General features: G+C 38.8%; 1 protein-coding gene and 1 long non-coding RNA gene across 4 annotated transcripts in view; one reads left to right on the forward strand and one right to left on the reverse strand.

Annotated features, from left to right (window-relative positions):
- Positions 1 to 14919, reverse strand: part of ADAMTS19 (ADAM metallopeptidase with thrombospondin type 1 motif 19) — a 286825-nt gene extending 271906 nt beyond the window's left edge. The window contains exons 1-2 of one of the 2 annotated variants that reach the window (XM_073010715.1): positions 14650 to 14919; positions 13373 to 14028 (exon numbers count right to left, since the gene is read on the reverse strand). In XM_073010715.1, coding sequence (XP_072866816.1) covers positions 13373 to 14028; positions 14650 to 14740 — 747 coding nt within the window. In that variant the 5' untranslated portion in view covers positions 14741 to 14919. The remainder of the gene's footprint in view (positions 1 to 13372; positions 14029 to 14649) is intronic. The other variant, XM_008014319.3, reaches the window with a different exon arrangement.
- On the forward strand, positions 13530 to 19536 carry LOC140709978 (uncharacterized). 2 transcript variants are annotated; one of them, XR_012090868.1, is made up of 3 exons: positions 13530 to 13570; positions 14394 to 14707; positions 15053 to 19536. It is a non-coding gene; the product is annotated as an uncharacterized lncRNA (long non-coding RNA). The 2 variants fall into 2 exon arrangements; XR_012090867.1 differs by lacking the exon at positions 13530 to 13570 and having other exon boundaries at positions 14037 to 14707.
- The last annotated feature ends 5986 nt before the right edge of the window (positions 19537 to 25522 follow it).

Genomic DNA, 25522 nt, shown 5'->3' on the forward strand with positions numbered 1-25522 from the left:
ACTTCCTATTTTGTATTTCTTATTTGTATGCCTCCAAATGAGTAGCTTGGATTACCTGTTCTCATAAATCCTTTATGGAATTTAAATCTTGTTAATGGTTTGAAATTGTTCATTTTAAATAATGTAATATGGACAACCAGTAGTTTATTTTGTTCCTTTTAATCAAGACTCCACTATTGTGTTTCAGGCCTACTGCTATGAAAAAGACCAAAGTTGTTAGGGTCAGGGTTCAAATCAAGCAAACAAATAAACAGCGTGTTCGAAAACAGATCCTAACAACTCCTCTAGTAATAATCATATTCACAGAGAAAAAAAATCGGTTTTGTATTATTTAAGATAAGATCTCTTCCAAAATGGAATTTCAGAAAACCAAATTTCAGATTAAGCATAAACCCTCCTATCAAAGTCCAGGCAGGTTCTTTGAAGATACTGACAATCTGATCTTAAAATGTATATAGAAATATAAAGAAGCCGGAATGACCAAAACAATTTATTTTTATTTTTATTTTGAGATGGAGTCTCCTCTGTCTCCCAAGCTGGAGTGCAGTGGTACAATCTTGGCTCACTGCAACCTCTACCTCCCAGCTTCAAGCAATTCTCATGCCTGAACTTCCTGAATAGCTGGGATTACAGGTGCCCACCACCCTGCTCTGCTAATTTTTGTATTTTTAATAGAAAGGGGGTTTCACCATCTTGGCCAGGCTAGTCTCAAACTCCTGACCCCAAGTGATCTGTCCACCTCAGCCTCCCAAAGTGCTGGGATTACAGGCATGAACCACTGTGCCTGTCATGCCACAACAATTTTGAAAAGAGAAAATCAAAATTAAAAGACTTAAATTTCCACCAAATTAAAAAATATTATAAGCTACATAAATCAATACAGTATGGTATTGACATGAGGATAAATATAGATCAAAACAACAGTAAAAATGGTTCAAAAATAAACTCGCACATTTGCAGTCAATTTACTTTTAACAAAAATGCTATGGCATTTCATGAGGAAAGTATGCTGTTTTCAACAAATGGTGCTGAGATACCACTGGAAAAGTACATGCAAAGAGAAAAATGTACAGTCTTACACCATGCACAAAAACTAATGAATCATAGGATTGAAAGTGAAACTTTAAATTATGGAAATTATGGAAGAAAACATAGGAGGAAGTCCTTGTGACTTTGGGTTAGACACTGAGTTCTTAGATACAACATCAAAAACATGTTCCATTAAAAAAAAAAAAAAAAAGATAAATGAGATTTTTATCAAAAGTCTCAAAAATTGGCCTTAAAAGATACCATTAAAAAACTGAACAGATAACCAGAGACTGGAAGAAAACATTAGCAAATCACTTGTCTGATAAAATATTTACAGCCAGAGTATATAAAGAACTCTTAAAACTAAACAGTAGAAAAAAAATAATTAAAAAGTTGGCAAAAGTTTTGAGTAGACATTTCACCAAATATGACAGATATTACAACGGCTATGAACTGGTGCATGAATTGATGCTCAATATAATTAGTCACTAGGAAAACAATTAAAACCACATGAGATACCACTGCAAATCCATAAAAGTAATCCAAAAGCGACAATAGAGGCACAAAGTAGATTAATGGTTGCCTGGGACTGGAGATAAGAACAGAGTGACTCCGGATGGGTATAAGGGACCCTTTGAGTTGATCGAAATGTTCCACAACTAAGTTGTGATGGTTGCACAATTCTGTAAATGTACTAAAACCATTGAATTGTACACTTAAAATGGGAGATTTTTGTGGTATGTAAATAAGTATTGTTGAGGATGTTGAGAAACGGGAATCCTCATACATTACTGGGGGGAATATAAAATGATATAGTAATTTGAAAAAAAGTTTGGCAGTATCTTAAAATACTAAACAAATTTACTGTACAACCTAGTAATTGCAGTCCTAGGTTTCCACCTAAGAGGAGTGAAAATACCCATCTACACAAAGACTTGTACACAAATATCTATAGTAGCTTTACTCATAATAGCCAAAAAACGGAAACAATCCAAATGCCCACCAACTGATGAGTGAATAAACAAAATGTGGTATTTCAGGACAGTGGAAATAGTCCATGAAGAAAAAAAGAATGAACTACTGATACATGCTACCACGTGAATGAACCTCAAAAACATCATGTTAAGTGAATGTGGACAGACACAAATGACCAAATTTTATATGATTACATTTATATGAAAGGCAAATCTATAGAGACACAGAGTAGATTAATGGTTGCCTGGGACTGGAGATAGGAACACAGTGACTGCAGATGGGGATCAGGGACCCTTCCAGTTGATGGAACTGTTCTAAAATTAAGTTGTGATGGTTGCACAATTCTGTAAATGAACTAAGAAACACTGAATTTTATGCTTAAACTGGATGAATTTTAGGGTATGTAAATCATACCTCAAAAAAGATGTTGGAAAAAAGGGGATTTGCAATATCCTTTTTAATTTATTACATTTTAAATACTGATTTACCCTGAAAAAATCAGCCTGACATATCCATGAACGTATCTTACTAATGAGAGATAATTAGGGTGCACTTGGAAAAAATTCTACATAGGAACTTTCATCTTGAAATATCAATTCAATATATTTTAAAACATTATTAAATAGAACCACCTATTTTGAACTGACAGAATTTTAAGTAGAGATCTACAGAGAAATTATCCATGTTAGCAAACAAAATGGGGCACTAAATAATTAAATTTATAAACAGGCAGCTATTTCCACAATGAGTTACTCAACCTTTAAATGTGTTGATTATATTTATATACAAATATTATTTCCATGATGAATTACTCAAACTTTGTATCTTGTAATAAAATTTTAAAGTTCTATTTACTTCATCTGTAAGAATATAACCAGAGCCAGACAACACAAACACCCTAGATATGTTAATTATATGCAACTTCCTCTGTCAGTAACCTAATTGCCTATCTATAAATTGGGCAGACTAAAATATTTGTTGGTGACATAATAATCTTATAATGGAAACATACCTATAACATTTTAGTTGCTAATATATACATTCAAATCCAAATCATAATGGAGAAAGACCAAATGCATTAATGTGATTAGCTGATATAATCACCTGCCTCTCCACTGCTCTTAGCAGGTTAATTTTTTTTAACTGTTAATTTTAATAAGTTTTACAGGACATTTGACATCCAAATACCTGGAATGTGAATGAGTAGAAAAGACCTTCTTTTCTTTTTTTTTCTTTTTTCTTTTTTGTCATTTGAGATATTTTACCATTCAGTTCTTATGCATTTTCAAGGTCCTTTTAACCTGACCATACTGCACTGCTATTCCAGGATAGACAACTTCTCACAAAGAGTTTACAGTTTTCTCTACACCACTGATTTTCTAATATCCCACTACAATATGCCTCGGTCTTCCTTTATCCACATCTGAAATGAACCTTCATTCATGAAGTTATATTTCTTTTATTTCTGATAAATTTTATTTTAATAAATATAATAATATATAAATAGATATATAAATATAAAATTATATTTAAGAACTATAATATAAATATATAACTACAATAATATTGTGAAACAGCTGGAGTAATTCTCCTGCTGCAATTTTACTGATAAAATGGCTGATGACTGAAACTACTTACTTCTATTTAATATTTCCAGATTCTAGAACAGGAAGCAGATTTCAACTTTTGCTTTCTTTTTATTTGAAGAATAGGAAAACACTCATGCTGGCATTCATGTTCCATTGTGTTACCTTCCAACTAGTTCACATGTATAGTGTGTTGATTAATAATTTTAAATCCATAGAATCCTTTTTAGCTCACTAGCATCTGAGTCGATTTCTGGGAGGATATTATTAAGTAAGGACAGGATGTATCTAATTTTACTGTTACTGGAACTTTCCAAAAAGAGCATATAAGGATTAAAATTCATGCAAGATCCTTAGGGTATGAAGTTTAGTGGATGCAAATCCAGTAGGAAAGAATCTTGAGCTCTGTTGTTTTCAGAGCCACTGAAGCGGCTGCCCTCAAATTTTAGCTTGCATAATGAGATACCATCTCACACTAGCCAGAATGGCTATTATTAAAAAGTCAAAAAATAGCAGATCCTAGCAAGGTTGTGGAGAAAAAAGAATGCTTATAAACTGTTGATGGCAGTTTAAGTTAGTTCAACCGTTGTGGAAGATAGTGTGGTGATTCCTCAAATACCTGAAAGCAGAAATACCCCATTTGACCCACCAATCCCATTACTGGGTATATACCCAAAGTAGTATAAATTGTTGTATTATAAAGACACACACGTGTGTGTGTTCATTGCAGCACTATGCACAATAGCAAAGGCATGGAATCAACCTAAATGCCCATCAATGGTAGACTGGATAAAGAAAATGTGGTATATATACACTATAGAATACTGTGTAGCCCCAAAAGAGAATGATATCATGTCCTTTGCAGCAACCTGGATGGGGTTAGAGGCCATGATCCTTAGCAAACTAACACAGGAACAGAAAATCAAACACCGCATGTTCTCATTTATAAGTAGGAGCTAAATTATGAGAACACATGGACATATAGAGAGGAACTACAGACACTGGGGCCTACTAGAGGGTTGAGGGTGGGAGGAGGGAAAGGATCAGGAAAAATATCTAATGGGTACTAGGTTTAATATCTGGGTGATAAAATAATCTGTAAAACAAATCCCCATGACACAAGTTCACCTATTTAACAAACCCGCATGGGTACCCCTGAACTTAAAAGTTTTTTTCAAAAAATAAGTACCTTGTATTCTTTTTGTTTGTTTATTTATTTATTCATTTATTTGGAGACAGGGTCTTGCCTGCCTTTCCCTCCTTCCTTCCTTCCTTCCTTTCTTCCTCTTCCTTCCTTCCTTTTTCTTTCTTTCCTTCCTTTCTTTTCCTCCCTACCTCCTTTCCTCCCTATCCCTCTCTTTCTCTGTCTTTCTTTCACTCTTTTGAGACAGGGTCTCATTCTGTCACCCAGGTGTAGTGCAGTGATGCGATCACAGCTCACTGCAGCCTCTAATTCGTGGGTTCAGGTGATCCTCCCACCTTAGCCTCCTGAGTAGCTGGGCTGCAGGCATGTGCCACACCCCAGGCTTATTTTTATCTTGGACTCTTTTTAATTTCATATTTTAGGTTTGTCATTCAATCTGGAATCCTTAATTTTTATAGAGACTACCTCTACCTCACCAAACCACATCCCTCCACACTCCCATACACCCCACCGCCTGATTTTGATCCTGGTATCTACACACCACACTTGAAGAAACAGGACATCAAGGAGCATGGTCAAATGGCTGATGATGTAGCCTCACTGCAGAAGTGGTCTTATTTTAAATAAAGCCAGGCTGAGGCTAGTAGACTACAAAAAGAGTTTAAGGCAAAATATCCTTATGTTTATCCTTTGAATGTGCTCAAGGAAAAAAAAAAATGTTTAGATCTCATTTATTTTAAATGGAAAACAATAGAAAAGCAGAAGCATTTGGTAATCCCCAAACTTGCCTGGGCTCACCAGCACCATTCCCTGATCATCTAAGTTCGAGTCTAAAAAGTTAATAATTTATTGCAGATACATGCACATTAATTATGAGATGAAGTCAAGTTTCTCTCTCTGGAAAAGGCAGACACTAAACCATCTAATCCCTAAGGTACTTCCCAACACCGCCATGTAATAATTCTATAAAAATATCTGGGTAGCACTGGAATGGCTAAGCTCCCATTTTCTCACTTCTCTCAGTCTAGGGCTTGGCATCACAATAATGATGAGATGGATGTGCTCACTATAGCTGCACCCTAAATGCACTCTGCATCAAATTATGGTTCTCACTTTGCTAAGGGAATCTTAAAACTTCCTTTCAGGAAACCTCCAAATCATAATTCAAGGGGGACTACTGGTTCTCCCACTGCTCCAAAACATATCCCATCTACCAGGAACCTGGAACTGCTCTGATTCTTCTTCATTTTGCAAATACAAACACATAAAACCCTCTGGGGTAAAAATGTAATTGCAAATAAGTGGAAACATTCAATTGTGCATGAGTTCAATTAAAATGTGCTCTGTTTTAGTGTTGCATAAACATATTTTCAGGCTCTATAAAGAATTTTGTTATTTAAAAGTATACTATATTTATGATTCAGTTAACAAACTTAAAATAAATACATGCAATTATTTACTGATTATTAAATAATCAAAATTTCTTCTCACAAAATTGGTCCATGTCTCAGTTCTCTGAGAATGCAGACATAGGTTAATATATGATTAGTTTATTTTTAATGTACAATATAGCTTATTTGATCAGCATCACAATTCTGTTTATTCACTATGTAGCTTCCTTTGATGAAGACTAACGTATCTACATATTTCTCCTCTCATAATCCAGAAACTTCTCTCATGCATAACTATATTATTCATGCCACTCTGATGCTAAACTGGAAATCCACAGAATGCCATAAAGGTAGGTACACTTAAAAACCAGTTATTTCGACCGGGCATGGTGGCTCACGCCTGTAATCTCAGTACTTTGGGAGGCCAAGGCAGGTGGATCACGAGGTCAGGAGATCAAGACCATCCTAGCTAATACGGTGAAACCCCGTCTCTACTAAAAATACAAAAAATTAGCCAGGCATGGTGGCGGGCGCCTGTAGTCCCAGCTACTCGGGAGGCTGAGGCAGAAGAATTGCTTGAACCCAGGAGGCAGAGGCTGCAGTGAGCTGAGATCGCACCACAGCAATCCAGCCTGGCGACAGTGAGACTCCGTCTCAATAATAATAATAATAATAATAATAATAATAATAAAAAATAACATCTTTCACCTATTAGATTTCACAAAGCTCAAAAATTTTAATAATAACGTCCATACCAGTAACAGGACATGGGAAAGAGAAACTCTCCTACTCTCCTGGTCTGAGACTGTAAAGTAGCACCATCTCTATGGGTACAATTAAGCAATATCTCTCCAAATTACCAATACACATGCCCTTTAACACAGATATACATTACAGGCAAAACAGCATTTCTACAGAATCCTATATATTTAGCCTTGTTCTTAATAGGAAAATATTGTATTCAATCAAATATCCAGGAACACCAAACTGATTAGGTAGATTACAAAAGATCCTTGCAATCAGATATAAGAGGACTAAACAAAAGGGGAATCTCTTTACACATTCAAATGTGATAATACCGTGTGTGTGTGTGTGTGTAAACAATATGGGTTTTTTAAAAACTGTAAGTGTATACATGTATATATATTTGTTTATGCATAAACTACCTCCAGATCAGACACTATAAGCAGATGACCCTGGTTACCTCTAGGACGGAAAACTAAGTACTAACCAGGGGATAGGTATTTGAGGAAGATTTTTCATTGCATACCTTTTTGGAGATTCTGTGTGGTAACATCTGAGTCCTTATAATTTTGAAAATGATTTTACTTTGGCCTCAGATTTGAATGGTATTTTGTGTGACCATATAATCCAGGATTTAGAATGACTCTTCCTCAGAATTCTGAAGTTACGTGATCCTCTGGCACCCAGTATTACTGATTCAATCCTCTAAAGTCAATCTGATACACATCCCAGTGTAGATCATCTCTCCTCCATTAAATGCATAGGATTTTCTCTTTCTCTTTGATTTTCTAATATCCTGTCAATGTGCATCTAGATTTGGGTCCCTCTTAGGTCATGCCGAGTTTTGTGGTTGGTCCTTCACTCTGAAGGTTTGTGTCTCATCTCTGACAAACGTGTTTCTGACGCTGAAAAAAGGGTCTCTTAACCTCTATCCAACTAACCTTGGTTATATCAACCAGTTCAATTAGAATCACTGGTATCTTAACCTCTCCCTAACTAATCTTGGTTATATCAACCAATTCAACAAGAATCGCTGACTTAATACTCCACACACCATCTGGAAAATATGTCGCTGAGGCATACAGCATGCTGAATGCTCATAGCTAGCAGACACTTCCTTTGTCTTACAGTACACAACCATTTCCACCAGTCAGCCTGTGACAAGAGTCAGCCATATTTGTCTGAACACAGGTAGGTACAACATTCTGTAAATGTATAATTTAATCGATATTTAAATATTAAATAATTAAATATGAAAGCCAGTGAAATCTGAGTGCAAAATACATTTTTGTTTCCATGAAAACTTTGGAAAAACAAGAAAGTTGTTTAAAAATGTTGCTACAATTTTGAAAGGAAACAACAATAAAGAAAGAAAATTTTTAAAATCAAGAATTCTACACATAAACTGCTTTCCATTTGTCTTTATTTTTAATTCCAAATACGGAAACCTGTATTGAAAATTGCTTTTGGTGTATGCTGAGCAAGGATCATCCAGAACATCATTTATCTCAACTACCCTCTACCCTCAGAGAAGTAACATCTGGCCTCATATCCAAAGTCTAACTGATAGGTAGCATATAATTGCATGTATTTTTACAATTCAATCTTTATACTGATTTTTTAAATGCATTCCTATTAGAGAAATGTTTGATATAGACCTATGATTCATGGCTCACAACTTATTATTATTATTATATATTCGTTTGGCCATTGTATTATGTTCTGGGACAATTTCTGGGTTTGATCTTCCATATCACAAATTTACCTATCAGCTCATCTATTGAGTTTTTATTCTAACAGAGATATAATTTCAGTTCCATTGTATCTAATCTGTTTTTTTATGGATAGCAGTTTGTTCCCATTTTTTTTTATTTATTTTTTTTCCATGAATATATACCTGCTCTTATTCTTCTGGGCATTAGATTTCTGTTATTCTATTTATTAATTTTTTGCTTCTTGTATTAATTAACAAGAGTTTTAGACTCTTTTTATATTATTTTCTTCAGAATGTAATATTCTTGGGTGTCAGCTCATCTTTTCTTGGTTTCCCTGCTCACCTATCTGTTGTGACTAGTTCAGTTTACTCAGCTCTCCTTGAGTTAGAGACAGATGGGACATTTGACTCGGTGCAAGAATCCAACAGCTCATCTTTTGAGAGTAGAGACTATTTCCTGGGTGTCACCCATGTGCCTGGGTAAGCCCTGCGTCTGTTCTCTGTTCCTGTGTTAGCGACACGTATGTGGCTTCTGGTGCTTGGCAGAATGGGATAACAGAGAAAACAAATCCTACTCTTATTCTAGGTCCCTTTCTGCTCACTGCATTGCCTTTCCCTGCATGTACAGCGGCACTTCTGGCATGGCTCCTGCAATTCACAGATGTTTTCTAATGACTATATGTTTCCCTTAATCCAAGCCAAACTGTTTCAATCTTTCAGGACATATTTAAAATATCTGATGTCCTGATGACATTCTCTTCTAATACTGCTTTATATTTATTTAGAATATCTTTTCTATCATTCCTAAGGTTTTGCTTGAATGAAGAAAGTAGATATATGAGGTCAGTCTGTAATCTTAATTTTTTCATTTGGATGTTGATTGATTCCACTGGTTCTCCTCGTTATGTGTTTATTTCCCTTTACCCATTCCTGCTCTGACAGCAGCTTTCACACTGCTAACTGATATAGTGCCTTATTTAAATGCGAGTCACAAAAATATTTAATTGTTTAAAACTTCCCACAGCATAGAACACTTTAGTGCAAATAAGATAAAAATAATTGAATTTACAGAAGGCTCCAGATTCTGTATCAAAAGCTAACCAAAATGACTACTGGATAAAACTCTTAATTTAAGTAGGAAAAGGTGGCATTAGTTTTAGTATCCACACTTCATCATATGGAAAAAATAATCTAAGTAGTCTGCCATGTCAGTAGTCCATTAAAAAAAACATAGGCCAGGTATATACTAATCTAGTTTATTTTGGCCCAGTGCTTATAAGAATGTTTTTAGAAAAAAAAAAAAAATTGTGTTAACTTTGAGCAAAGATAATTGTTGCACAGTTTCATGGGATTTAATTTGTTGCTTTTGTGTGTTTTAATTTTTTAAGATGATTTTAAAATATCATAAAGTACTTCATCTGTTGTATTTTATTATTCAGTGATTTTTACTGAGTACCTACTAAAAACTAAAGTGCTGGAAATGAAAAGAGATGAACAAGACAGTGCCATCAGAGCACTCATGGTATACCTGTATTTTCACACATCTCAACCTATTATATTTCCCTGTTTTCATTGGGGACTGGCAAGTTAGGTTGAGAGCCCCGTGAAATGTATTGAGACTGCTTCATCTTCTTTTTGTATTCTCAATATCTAGAAAAGGCCTTAGTCATAAGAGTTGTTCAATAAATGTATAATTGATTAGTAGTAGTATATTTGCATGCTTATAAGACCTAATATACGACTCAAATAAGATTGTTATTCAATAATACACTAATCAGGACAAATAGAAATAATAACGCTCCACAGATCAATTGCTACATATATAAGTATAATTTGTACATTTTATATAGAGACAGATCCAGATATGATATCCAGAAAGATTAAAAACTTTGAAGAGGCAGCTCTTGCCCCATATCCAAAATCTCCATTCTGGCACTTTTCCTTTGATAACACAAGTTAGGGTAGTACCTGGAGAGTAAATTGGTCAATCTTATAAATGTTCACTTTATTGGATAGCTGACGTTCTATTTCCTTTCCTATAGACTTTTGGATCCTTTTAAACATTTCATAATCCAAAAGATATTGAAAAGTTCAGGTACCAGTAGGAAAACTTACTATCAAGAGAGGGGAAGGGAAGGTACAGTTAGTGAAATACCCTCTTCTCTGCAACTGACAGTAAGAAAGCTTTCCCTGAGAAGAGAATAATTGTTGCAAACTATGGCATTTGCTTTTATAAATGATTCACCATCTCTATATAAAGGTATCATAATTCCTCACATTAGCATTACAGGATCACAGAATTCTTGAGATATAAAGGAACAGGTAAGGGGTTTTGTGAATATTCAGTTAGAAAAAGCCCATATTCTTGCAGACAAGGCTTTTGAAGTTTGATCTCTAGACATTTTAAGATCATTTCTCTCTAGCGCATCTTCTGGCCTAGTCATAGGAAATAATCGTTATCATTCCCTTGACAGGTCCTGTATTTTCATGCCTGCACTCAGTCTCCTCCCTCTACCTACAACACTCCAGCTTTTTTTTTCTGCCTGGCGAAATCCTCTCCATGGTTTAAGATCCAGTTAAACTTCATCTGCTTTGGGAAGCATTCCCCACCTCTCCCAAGGGATTTTTACCTTAGCATAACATTTGATTCATTGTGCTGGTCTGTCACTGTCTTGTGACTACCTGTGTCATTTCCACTTATACATGATATCTTTCTCTTAATTCTGGGGCCCCTAAAAGGCAGAACATTCTATCCCCTAAACAAGGGACCTGGAATACATTAAATATCCAATAGAATTTTAATCCCACCATCCAATTTTTTAAATTAAATCATCTAATTCTCTAATTTTACCTATGGAAACTGAAGCCTAAAGAGATAAGGAGCTTGTCAATCATCAGGGAACAAATCTCTTCCAGAGTACAGATAACAACTCTCTCTTTCCTTATCCACCAGCTCATAAGGGAAAAGGGCTGGCATATTAGAGTCTAGAGTAACAAACCCACCCTTCTTGGCTATTTGCTTAACTTTTTACTGAAAATCTAACTCCTACACTGTATTGCTGGCAATGGTAGTTTTCCTCAATAACAAAGACTTCCCAGTTCAGAACATATACATATGTAGCTAATAGGAAAAGTGAGTAAAAGTCCAACATGATAAACAGGGAGGTATGTCAAACTCCTATTCAGTCTATGAAAAACCTACTTATAATTCTAACTTTGCTTCCTTAAGTACAGAGAGAAGGAATAGGTCATTTGGAAAATCTGACCAAAAGTGCACATTTCAACACAGTGAAATTCTTTATCCCCCATTGCTCCTACCACACCAGGAACTTTCTATATGTGATTATTTAATCCCCAGCCAAAAGCTAGTGGACAATGAAATCTCCACAAAACGTTTTCCCCAGTGAAATGTTCAAACATCAATTCCACAGAAAACCTTTTAATAAAAGCTTTACATGTAATTTTTCCATGCCAATTTTTTTCTCTTAAGCCTAAAAATGCCCATATTTGAATATTCATCATTATGAGCACTGTCCAACAGTGTACATCATTTGACTATGGGATCTTGGTTCAGGGGTAGGGGGCGGGTGGTAGGTTTGGGTGGCTGTGACTGTGCTGATTATTTTCTGCTATCCACTGCTGTTGGATTTTCTCCAAATGAGCAGTTTGCTTCCATGCAAGTTCCTGTGGATTTCTCAGTGGCTCACTATGAAGAGCAAAATGAAGCCACAAATCATAAGGGCATTTTTAGATATTTTATGAGTTTTGCCTTAAACCAATTAATATTAAGCCCATGGTGGTGGGAGCAACCATAAAGGACATGGTGGTGTTGCACAACAACGTGAATGTACTTAATGCCACGTACCTGTACATCTAAAAACGGTTAAAATAGTAAATTTTATGTTATGCATATTTGACCCCCCCCTCCACACACACACACACAAAGGACAACTTATAGAAGCTTGTCCTAACCCCTGAATCATGACAGAGGGAGAAAAATCAAATGATGTTCTACATTGACAGAGCAAATGGCTTTTACTTTCCATCCCAACAGGCCATTTAACAAGGCTCTCCACCTTGCTCCTTTCCTCCAAAGAGTGGAAAGAAGAAAAGAAACTACTGTCAAATGAAATGTAAATCACAGAACCATAACCCTTTGAACACGGATTGGATGATAATGTCACCCATTACTCAACAGCTCCAGTCTCTCAATTGAGTCCCTCCCAACTCCTATCTTTCACAAAAACAGTGAACAGGTGTCCAGTATAGCTCTGGATGTGTTTAAATTCTAGACAACTGTCAGAGTAATTCCCTATAGAATTGTTCTTACAACTTTGAAGAAGGTTATGAAAAAGCTCTAAGATAACAGATGAGGAACAGAGAGTGCTGTGCAAACACGGAGGAGATTCATCAGTGAGCCGACTGGTTGTCTTTTGAGTTTCTAAAAGGCATCACGTGGTGCCCTTATTTCAGAAAACCCTGGAGAACAGAAAGAAGAGCCATTGGGAAGAAGTTACAAAAAGGCACAGTTTCATGTAGTTTCGAAAGACACATAACCATCTGGAAGGAGAAGGCCATTTATCCATCCAATTAGACGTCGGATTTACATAACTGCCCTGGAGATGTTCCATGGGAGGCAAACGATGTAGACACCTGGGGGTGCAGTCTAGGGCGAAGCTCAAAAGGAGCACACTGAAAGGGGAGAAGGTGCATGCAAATCAGCCTGATCTATGGGGCAAGGAGAGGAGCAGCAGGGGAAAATGGAGAGCTAGGGAAAGAAGGCGCTTACCAGGCCACCTCCACAGGTGCTGAAAGAGGCCAGCGAGCCAGGGTGCCGCAGCACAGCTCCGGTGTAGAAGCAGCCTGCGTCGGGCGGCGCGGGAGGGTGCGGGGCGGATGCTGCCCCCGTGGGGCCGGGGCCGGGATTTGGCCGCTGTTCCACTGCGAAGCGCGGCGCCAGGAAGCGGCCGTCTCTCCGGAGCAGCAGGTACAGGTCCCGAGAGAAGGCCGGGATCCGCAGCAACACTTCATCGCCATCCGGCTCCGCAGGCTGGGCCGGGGGCGGGGACGGGGGCGGCTGCGGGGGAGGCGGCGGATGCCACGAGGCCGGGGCGCCCGGGGACAAGGCAGCAACCCCGCTGGATCCCCGCGGCAGCTCCTGCGACTCGAGCTCCTCGTCCTCCTCACCCTCCGACGGCGGTGGGGGCCGGAGCCGGGACTCTGATCGGTCCTCCACGGGATCCTCCAAAGGCACCGGAGCCACAGAGCGCACTTCGCGTGAGCTGCCGGCAGCCTGCGCCCGGGCGCTTCCGCCGCCCCCAACGCCGCGCACCCAGCCTGGGTCCGCGCTGCCCCCGCTGCCGCCAGCCGTGTCCACCGGCTCCCGGCGCCAGAGCGCAGGAAACACGACTTCCCACTCTTCGCGGTCGGGGGCGAACTGCAGCTCTGCGGGCGGGGCAGACAGAAGTGCGGGGCTTAAAGTGCCGCGGTTCCAGTAGCACAAATATTTCCAAGCTCACAATCCATAGATACAGGGCGCTCGCGTTGAATGCAATGGAGACCACCCGTCTAGCCCCTGAAACTCTTTGCAACCCCAGAAGCCTTGCGATCAGATTACAGACCCCAGCATTTTCAGAGTAAAAGTATGATTATATTGGGGGCGGGGGAAGGGGGAATCAAAGTTTGGTGACCGTACTTCATTGTTGAAAAGAAAACCGATGCAAAGACTCCAGCACGAGTAAACGATTTCTGAAGTGTATGCTAGAGCAGAGCGTTGCTATCAACTTAGGTACGTTCTAATTTTCCTCCAGGTGCTGTAAACGTACCTTTGCAAATATTATTGCTCTAATTAGAAGGAAACTATTCCACATACGGTTAAAACGAGGCCAGCAGAAGTGTGCTTCATTTCCGAACTTGACCCCTTAACCCGCACCTCAAGCTCATTTTATTGCTACCTACTGAGCTCTGCTCTCCACGCACCGGTTGCACCAGCCCTGCCGACCCCTACGTTCGCGGTCTCCGCTGGGATGGCTGGAAAGGAAGCGAAAAAGTCATGGAAGAACTTACCTGAAACGATCCCATTCGACAGGAACCCCAGCTGGTAAAGGAGGCAGCAGCAGCAGATGTGAGTCAGGCGCATCTCGCGGTTCTTCCCCATACTGCGCTCCGGCGGCCGCGGCTTCTCGCCCGGCGCACGCCTCCAGCGCGATCCACTCCGGACGCAGCGGCCTCCCCGGAGCGCTAGGAGGCCGGGCGGCGAATTTGCCCAGGCCCTTTGTCTGCCGGGGGAGGGGGTGTTGGAGTTGGGGGGGTAGGCTCTGTGACTCCAGGAGGCCGCCGAAGCCCTGGCGGGGGTGGGGTGGGGTCGGGTGGGGGGAGGAGCGGGGGAGGCAGTGCCGCAGCCCCGCAGCGCTCGAGCTCCCTGGCGAATTAGGTGATGAGTCTATTTTCTGTGTTCTGGACGCTGCAGGAGTTTCCGAGGCCGAGTAGGCTAGTGCTGGAACCCCACAGGACAGAGCCACAGCCAGCCGAGAGCCGGGAGTGCTGCCTCTGGACAGGCGGAGGACTGCCCGGCGCAGGCAGGAGAGCTGTGGTGTCCGAGCCGAGGCTCGCCGCCTGCACCCGCGCGGAACGGGCGGAGGCTGGTGTCACAGTCTCAGCAACTTGGTGTGCCAAGCTCCGCACACTCCTCACGCTCCTTGGGACGCAACGCTGAAAGCTCTCACCCGCAGCAGCGCGGAAGGGAATGAGTAGGGAGATGGGAAGACACGACTAGAGAGGTGGGTTGTAGAGCAGAAAAGAATCAAGGACATCTGACCAGAAAAAGGGACCAAGGGGTGCCCGCCAAGCGTGACTTTGCGGGACAAAGGTCCCAGAACACTGTGCACGTGCTCAAACGCCGGTTGGGATGGGGTGGGGACCCAAAATCCTTCACCTGACTATTGATTGGCCACTCGGGAAGGCCTGATTTGCATCCATCCCCTGCCCCCCACCAGTCAGTTGAGGTGTGTGCAGGTAGAGGTGCCTCCCCCTTCCCATCCCACTCCTCAATCCAGCTCCTCTTTTTGTCAAATTCACACATCACACAAGGCAAAAATTAGTGCAGACTTGACCACAAAGCTCAGGCCTCATTTACCAAAGGCCTTTGATTTGTCTTCCCATCTTTGTCGGAATTTTCTAAGCCCGGAGATAATGTAATTTGTCATGGAATGTGCTTTAAAGGTTCCCAGGAGAGTAGGCACCCTTACGTTTCAGAGCCTCTTTTCCTTCCTTATCTTTATAGCTCACCATTCATCAGTACTATCAGTTTCTCTCCTTCCCTACCCCACCCCATCACACACACACACACACACACACACACACACACACACACACGGAGTCCTAAAAGGAGTAAGAGTAAGGGAATCAACATTATACATTATATTCTAAAGATCTCAGACCAAGTGAGATTATTTTGCCTTCTGTACTTTTTACTTGTACATATAAAATATATTTTTGCTGTTTCTGTCTTCTTTGGGGGCAATTCAACCCCAAATATTTTTTTTTCCTTTGTTGCAGTTCTCTTCATGGTACCTACTCCCCTTTCCACACCTCTCCCTCAGCCACATCAAAGAGTTCATATCAGATTTAAGGATGATTGATCTGAACTGCCATTTGCATCCTCTGAACTAGGCCAGACACCTAGAAATGAGAAGTAATGCAAATCAGTGTGTGTGTGTGTGTGTGTGTGTGTGTTTTAATTGCAGCACTGAGATTGGTTCACTACTTCCTTTGTTGTTTTACCTTCTGTTCCTTGTGTCAAAGGTGACTACTATGCCTTTAAGGGAAGCAGACGATCTTATTTCAAAGGAAAGCCATTGTTTGAATAAGCTGGGTCCTATAATACTTTCTTTGAGTTGTCCAGAGTTTAGAAACAAAGGCAAAAACACTCTAGGTGAGTTTGTCAAGAGTGATCTGCCTCTAAACCCTGTCTTATAAAATCTCTATTGCTGGAGTAACTAAGGTATGGGTTTCCAGATGCTCAAGAAATATCTGGGTTACTTAGAAACCTAAATGCTTTTTTTTTTTTGTGAGACTCAATTATACAGATTTAAAGCTAGGCAAAAAAATCAGAGGCGGTTTATTTTTCGAGTATAGGAAGCTATTAAGATTGAAAGCTAATTTCAATGAAATATTTCCAATAGATGAGTCTTAGCACGTTTCTCACACATATTTTAACAACAAGAAAAAGCAGAACTGAAGGAATAATGCATATTAAGTTATTATTATTATTATTAGAGAATATTCATGATTTTTAAAAACTAAATGTGTTGTATAACTAAGTTAAATATACTCAAAAGCACAGCTTACCAATGTAAGTTTGCATTGCTGCCTTTTTTTTCCTACTAATATATAATCCCTACCTATCCTTCATGGTAAAGGTTAATATTAATTGTTATGAAAAGATTTGTCTAATTCCCAGCTAACTCTTCTCTTTTTACCCTTTTGAAATACTGTTAAAATGTATTTACATATTTTAGAAACATTTATAAGTCACTTGAGCTTTAATGACTTATGTACTTATCTCTCCTACTAGACTATCAATGTTTTTGAAAGGTAGGAAGATTTCTTTTATATATCACCTGACTAATTCAAGGATTTACACGGAATAGGTTCAGAAATTATCAGGAAATTCTCCAAGATGCTTTAGAAAGTGATGGAAATTGATTTCTTTATGGTATTTTGTTCCAATTCTAATTCCTTGATCAAGAGTTACATCACTGGCTCTGCTGGTGATTAGCCACTTATCAACATGATTTATCTGGTTTACAGAATGAGCAAGCCTAAGAGAGAAATGTGTGGCAAATTTTTGTGCTCTAGGAGAGACTTAGATGTGTAAGTAAGAGCATTAGTTAAAGTGAGTGAATTCGAGTACCTGTGTATTTAAAAGAAAGAACTAGCCTAATTTGGAATTGAGTAAACCGTGTGTGGTGAAATAGAAAAGGCAGGACTGAGGCATGTGTGTGCATTACCAACCTTAGAGGAAAGAAAAGAGCAGCTGGGAAAAATATGTTGGTAAGACAGATCACAACATATGTCACCAGATGGTTGCTAACACCAACAGAGCACTGCTTTTGTGTTCTTAGAATAAGGACAGGAGAAGAGGTAAATGACAAAGTATCAGAGTAAGTGGAATCAACTGTTTTGGTGCTCATATTGTCATTTATAATCCAGGCTTCTCCATATAGAAAGTTGGACTTGATGCTGTCAACTCTCCCTTGTTCTCTTCACTCATTGGCACTAAGCCTCTCACAACCTAATCTTACCCTAAGTTAAAATTAACCTAAGCTAATCTTAAATCTACCCGCCCTCCCCCCACCAAATTCTTAAGGTCTTGAGGAAATACAAAGAACTCTTTCACTGAGTTCCATGAAGATACCAACTTCCAGTAGAACTCACATCTAAATTGACATCAAGTCTTAAGCTAGTTCTGGCCATAATGGAATTACAGGGACCATAGTTAACTCTCACCTTAGGCAATCAGAAAACATAGTAAAGGTTTTTAGATATTGGACAACAGGGAGGCTAGGGTTATGACTTAGGAGAGAAGAGAAGTAAATGAATTGGTCACTACAATTTCCCCAGCTTACTACCTGGAGGCAGTTTCAGGCCTTAGCACAGAGAGAAGAAAGCCAAACAGAGCCCTGAATACAAGATGAGTTGAGGAGGCAGAGAAGGAGGCTAGAATTTATAGGGCAGAGTACCAGAAAGGAGGGAACTACACAGAGAGTGAATCAGTTATCTATTGCTACATAACAACCTTAGCAGTTTAAAACAACAAACATTTATCATCTGACATAGTTTCTGAGAGTCAGGAATCCAAGACTGGATAAGCCCAGGTATTTCTGATTAGGGCTCTCTCACAAGTTTGCAGTCAAACTCTTGGCCAGAGCTATAGTTTTCAGCAGACTTAACTGGAAGAAGAGGTTCTGCTTTCAACTCACTTGGTTGACAGGAAGCTCAGCAACTTGCTACACAGGTTTTCCCATAGGGCTGCTCATTACATGCATTCCCCCAGAACAAGTGATCTGAGAGAGAGAGCACCCAAAATAAAAGCCATGGTCTTCTTAAACCTAATCTTGCAAGTGACGTGCCACCACTTCTATCATATTCTCATCATAAAAAGCAAGTCACTAGGTCCAGCCCACGTTCAAATGGGGAAATGTCAAAGAATTTGTGGACGTATTTTAAAAACCATCATTGTCTGCCCCTTGGCCATAAATTACAAGGAAACTTCAAAAAGTATATGGAAAATGGAAGTAAAAGGTAAAAATAAAATAAAATAAAAACTTTATTTCTCAATGTAAGCTCCATCAAGTTCAAGACACTTTTGTAAGCCATGATACTAGCCTCTTACTCCATCCCTGAAGAACTGAAAAGTTGTGAGGTATTTACCCATGTCAGTGCAGTCTTTTTTACATTATTAATTGAAGAAAAACGAATGCCTTTTAAAGATTAAGATTACGAAATAAAGTCAGAAGGAGCAAATCAGGACTTGTAAGGTGATGTCTAATGATTTCCCATCAAAACCCTCACAAAATCACCCTTGTTTGATGAGAGGACTGAGCAGGAGCATTGTCATTTGGAGAAGGACTCTGGTCAAGCTTTCCCGGAGATTTTCTGCTAAAGCTTTAGCTAGCTTTCTCAAAGTACCCTTATAATAAGCAGATGTTATTCTTTGGCCCTCCAGAAAGTCAGCAAGCAAAATTCCTTGAGCATCTCAAAAACTGTTGCCATGACCTTTGCTCTTAACTGGACTGCTTTTGCTTTGAATGAACCACTAACTTCTCTTGGTAGCCATTGCTTTGATTGTGCTTTGTATTCAGGATTTTACTGGTGAAACCACATTCTGTTTCCTTTTACAATTCATCAAATAAATGCTTCAGTGTTTTGGAACCACTGATTTAACATTTCCATTGAAAGCCCTGCTCTTGTTTGTAGTTGAGCTGGGTGCAATGGTTTTGGCAGCCATCAGGTGGAAAGTTTGATCAATTATAATTTGTTTGGTCAGAATAATGTAAATTGAACCAATTGAGATGTCTGTAGTGTTGGCTATGACAAAGAGAGAAAGGGAGAATTCTGGATGTTTTGTGGAAGAACTTTGAATTAAATGTCTATGTTCTGATTTCTACATGTGAAGAAACCACCTAAAGCATAGGGTGAGTGGTGGGAGGGGGAGGCATAAAGTATTAAAGGCCAAACAATATTCCAAACATGATGAGTTCCTACTGGCTAAGGTGGAAGGTCATCATAATATGAGGGATATTAGATAATGTTCTTAGAAAATCATCTTAGTAATAAAATTAAATTAGCCTTGTAATTAAGGTTTCATGTGGGACTATCTCAACAAGGCTTAAAAGATAGTTGCAAAATGGTTCATCTGTTTCCTAGTAATTTAATTTCCTGCTAGAACAAGGTCTATTTTATTTAAATGAATAATAATTATTTTATATATATGTACTTTTTCATTTAGACAGGGTCTCACTCTGTCATCCAAGCTGGAGTGCAGTGGCTCAATCATGGCTCACTGCAATCTTGACCTCCTGGGCTTAAGCAGTCCCCTCACCTCAGCACAATCCTGAGTAGCTGGGACTACAGGCATACACCACCACGCCTGGTTAATTTTTGTATTTTTAGTAGAGATGGGGTTTTGCCATGTTGCCCAGGTCGATCTCAAACTCCTGGACTCAAGTAATCCACCTGCCTCAGCCTCCCAAAGGGCTAGGGTACATGCATGTGACACAACACTTGGCTAGGAATAATAGTATTTCAAAACAACAACAACAACCATGTAAAGTTCTCATTCTCTGGCATCCAATTATAAATTCCAGGCATGGAAAAAATGACTCATAACAAGGAGAAAAATGGCTTAGTAAAAACAGATCCAGATATGACAAAAGTAATAAAATAAGCCAACAAAAGCATTAAACAGCTATTACAGATATGCTGTAAATGTATATGAAGATAGAGGAAAGCATGAACCTTATCAAGAGAGACATAAAAAGACCCAATTTGAAATTATAGAGATGGAAAATACAGTATTTTAAATGAAAAACATACCGGGTGGTATTGACAGTAGATTAGATACTGCCAAAAAACGTATCAGTGAACTTGAAGACATAGCAAAAGAAACTATCCAAAGTGAAGCACAGAAAGAAAAAGACAAGAAGAATTGACTTGAGTGTTGGTGAACTGTGGCATAATAACAAGATATCTAATTTATGAGTAACGGGAGTTTTAGAAGAAGAGGAGAAATGGAAATGGGAAGAGAAACTATTTGAAAAAATAATGGCTGAATATTTTCCAAATTTGATGAAAACTATCATGTATACATGCAAACATAACATAGTTAATAAAACTATGCCAAGGTATATATTAAACAAATTGCTAAAAACAGAAAGGAAATAGAAAATCTTAAAAGCAACCAGAGGAAGAAGACATTATCTAGAGAAACAAAGTTGAGAATGACAGCAAACTTCTCATCAAAACCTATGCAAACATGAAGATATACACAGTCACGTACCTCATAGAAGGACATTTTAGTCAACAGCAGAACACATATATGACTGGCCCCATAATATTATATCATATTTTTAATTCACCTTTCTGTGTAGGTATGTTTAGATACACAAATACTTAGGATTATTTTACAATTCCCTACAGTATTTAGTACAGTAATATGCTGTACAGGTTTATAGCAAAGGAGATATAGGCTATACCATACAGCCTAAGTGTGTCGTAGGATACATCATGTAGGTTTGTATAAGAACACTCTATGATGTTTAAACAGCAATGAAATTACCTAATGATGCATTTATCAAAATGTATCCTCTGCTGGGCACCATGGCTCACCCCTGTAATCCCAGCAGTTTGAGAGGCCAAGCTGGGTAGATCACCTGAGGTCAGGAGTTTGAGACTAGCCTGACCAACATGGTGAAACCACGTCTCTACTAAAAATATAAAAAATTAGCCGGGCTTGGTGGTGGGTGCCAGCTACTTGGGAGGCTGAGGCAGGAGAATTGCTTGAACCCAGGAGACGGAGCTTTTAGTGAGTCGACATCATGCTATTGCATTCCAGCCTGGACAAGAAGAGCGAAACTCCATTTCAAAAAATAAATAAAAATGTAATTTTTCATCAATAAGTGTTGCATGACTGTATGTAGATATTCTCAATAAAATCCTTTAACAGATACATAGTTTGTAAATATTTTCTCCTAGTTTGTAGCTTGACCTTTATTTACTAAATGATATCTTAAAGAGCAAAAGGTTTTAATTTTGATGAAGTCCAATTTATTAATTTGTCCTTTATAGAATTCCTTTTTGGTTTTCTAAGAAGTGTTTCCTAAGCTAAGATCAAATCCTTTTCTCCTACTTTTTTTCTAGGTCTAAAATTTTTACTCTTAAATTTAGGACTATTATCCATTTTGACCTAATTTTGGTAAATGAGGTAGGATAAGCATCAAGGTTCATATTTTTATATACAGGTAGCCAACATTATTAGTAACTAGGACAATGCACATTAAATGCAAATTGAACCCACAAGGAGACAACACTACACACCTATTAGAATGAATAAAAATTCTCTACATTAACAAATGTTTGCAAGGATGTGGAACACCTGAAACTCTCATGCATTGTTCATGTGAATGCAAAATAGTATAGACACTTTGGAAAACAGTTTGACAGATTCTTATGATTCTTAAATATACATTTACCCAACAACTCACCAACACAATTCCTACATATTTACCCAAGAAAAATTAAATTAGGTATACACAAGACTTTCATGTGAATTTTATGTCAGCTTTATTTATAATGGCCCCAAACTGAAAATAACCTACATGTCAATCAACTGATGAAGAGATAAAAATATTGTAGTAGATTGTGGAACATAAGTCAGCAATGAAAAGAAAAGAACTACTGATGCAGGCAAAAACGGATGAATCGCAAAAGCATTATTCTAAGTGAAAGAAGCTTCCCTTTATATGAAAGTGGAGAAAAGATAATACGGAAGTAATTAAAGCAGTTCAGTCCCAGGAGCTTTGGGGGCAAAGAGGGAAAAGGGCTATGAGAGAACTATTTTAGGTGATAAAAGTCTTTATCACAATTAAGGTACTCATTGCGCAACTATATATTTTTCACAAATCATTCAAATTGTACACTTAACGGTTAAATGTTTTATATGTAAATTATATCTCAATGAATCTATTTACAGAAAGACTTAAGCTAAATATGTGACACTCTCAGTGTTTCATTTTTAGCCATTAGTGACTAAATATTTAGGGAATAGGGACCTTCCTCAAGATTCCACAGGTAAGTGAGAGTCACCATCATCCGCCCAAATGGTGGAACCATGAGCCTAAGAAGTCATGGTTGACTCATGCTTTGTTTTTTTTGCTTTTTTTTTTTTTTTTTTTTGAGATGGAGTCTCACTCTGTTGCCTAGGCTGGAGTGCAGTGGCATGATCTTGGCTCACTGCAACCTCCACCTCCTGGGTTCAAGCAATTCTCCTGCCTTAGCCTCCTGAGTAGCTGGGATTACAGGCGCCCACCACCATGCCCGGCTAATTTTTTTATTTTTAGTAGAGATGGGGTTTCACCATCTTGGCCAGGCTTGTCTTGAACTCCTGACCTCAGGTGATCCACCCGACTTGGCCTCCAAAAGTGCTGGGATTACAGGCGTGGGCCACCGCACCTGGCCAACGCATGCATCTTTTTATCACTCACATCTAACCAGTCATCAAGTCATGGCCTTTTTTTTTTTTTTTTTTTTTTTTTTAAGTTCTGGGATACATGTGCAGAATGTCTAGGTTTGTTACATAGGTATACATGTGCCATTGTGGTTTGCTGCACCTGTCAACCCATCATCTAGGGTTTAAGCCCCGCATGCGTTAGCTATTTGTCCTAATGCTCTCTCCTCATCCCCGACCCCACAGCTGGCCCGATGTGAATTGTTCCCCTCTCTGTGTCCATGTGTTGTGTTCTCTCTTTTATTCCTTTAGCTCCTAAATTAATCTCCTCGCTCTAGTGCTTGTAGCACTAAGCTCATGCAGTCATCTTTCCGTGGTACCACTGCAACATTCTGTTAGCCTTTCTCCTGCTTGTACATTGCTCTACCACGTTCCAATCTTTACTCTGTGGCCATAGTGATCATTTAAAATGAAAATAATATCCTCTGATTAAAATTCTTCTCTAGATACTCTCAGGACAAAATTCAAACTCCTTAACAAAATCTAAAGGCCCTGTGCGATCCCAGTCCTTTCGTATTTTCAGTCCCATCACATTATACTCTTCCCTTTTGGATTTTTCTCAATTCTTATAGCATACTATAGTTTTTCATGTCTCCATGTATGCCATTTCCTCTAATGGAAACATGTTCCCTCTCATCCTGTACATTAACAATGACAACTCCTACTTATTCTTCACGTACCTTTCTTTGCAAGCGTCGAAAGTACCAAGTTAGGTCTTGTTTGCTGCTCTACGTCATCATAGCACCTGGTGTTTCTATTCAGTCTTCACTGATTTAGCATTTATTTATATTAGGTTGGTGCAAATGGCACCAAATGGCAAAAACTGCAATTACATTTGCACCAACCTAATAATTGTCAGTGCAATATATGACTTTGTCCTACCCGCTCACCATCCCAAAATTCTACTCCCTAGGTATAATCACTGTTAGTTTTGTGCCTTCCAGACTATTATGAAAGAAAAATGTATTGATAAGTGTCAGCATAATAATATATGACAAACAAAATTAAAAGATAGAAATATATATAGGCTTCCCTCTCCTTTGCCTTCTAATGGACATGTTAAATCCCCCCTGCTCAGGACCGGGGCCAAGTAATTGGTGAACAGAATGAAAGCTGGTCTTTCAAATCCTTTTAGTGTGAAGAGCAATTTTTTTTAATGAAAATAAAAAATCTGAGAAGGAAGGAAAAAGAACAAGAAAGAAAATAGTCCTATTTATGACAAACCCACAGCCAATATCATACTGAATGGGCAAAAACTGGAAAAATTCCCTTTGAAAACTGGCACAAGACAGGGATGCCCTCTCTCACCACTCCTATTCAACATAGTGTTGGAAGTTCTGGCTAGGGCAATCAGGCAAGAGAAAGAAATCAAGGGGATTCAGTTAGGAAAAGAAGAAGTCAAATTGTCCCTGTTTGCAGACGACATGATTGTATATTTAGAAAACCCCATTGTCTCAGCCCAAAATCTCCTTAAGCTGATAAGCAACTTCAGCAAAGTCTCAGGATACAAAATTAATGTGCAAAAATCACAAGCATTCTTATACACCAGTGACAGTCAAACAGAGAGCCAAATCAGGAATGAACTTCCATTCACAATTGCTTCAAAGAGAATAAAATACCTAGGAATCCAACTTACAAGGGATGTAAAGGACCTCTTCAAGGAGAACTACAAACCACTGCTCAGTGAAATAAAAGAGGACACAAACAAATGGAAGAACATACCATGCTCATGGATAGGAAGAATCAATATCGTGAAAATGGCCATACTGCCCAAGGTAATTAATAGATTCAATGCCATCCCCATCAAGCTACCAATGAGCTTCTTCACAGAATTGGAAAAAACTGCTTTAAAGTTCATATGGAACCAAAAAAGAGCCCGCATCTCCAAGACAATCCTAAGTCAAAAGAACAAAGCTGGAGGCATCACGCTACCTGACTTCAAACTATACTACAAGGCTACAGTAACCAAAACAGCATGGTACTGGTACCAAAACAGAGATATAGACCAATGGAACAGAACAGAGTCCTCATAAATAATACCACACATCTACAGCCATCTGATCTTTGACAAACCTGAGAGAAACAAGAAATGGGGAAAGGATTCCCTATTTAATAAATGGTGCTGGGAAAATTGGCTAGCCATAAGTAGAA

Source organism: Chlorocebus sabaeus, chromosome 23 (genome assembly GCF_047675955.1).
Source record: "Chlorocebus sabaeus isolate Y175 chromosome 23, mChlSab1.0.hap1, whole genome shotgun sequence".
In the NCBI taxonomy this organism is placed as follows: domain Eukaryota; kingdom Metazoa; phylum Chordata; class Mammalia; order Primates; family Cercopithecidae; genus Chlorocebus; species Chlorocebus sabaeus.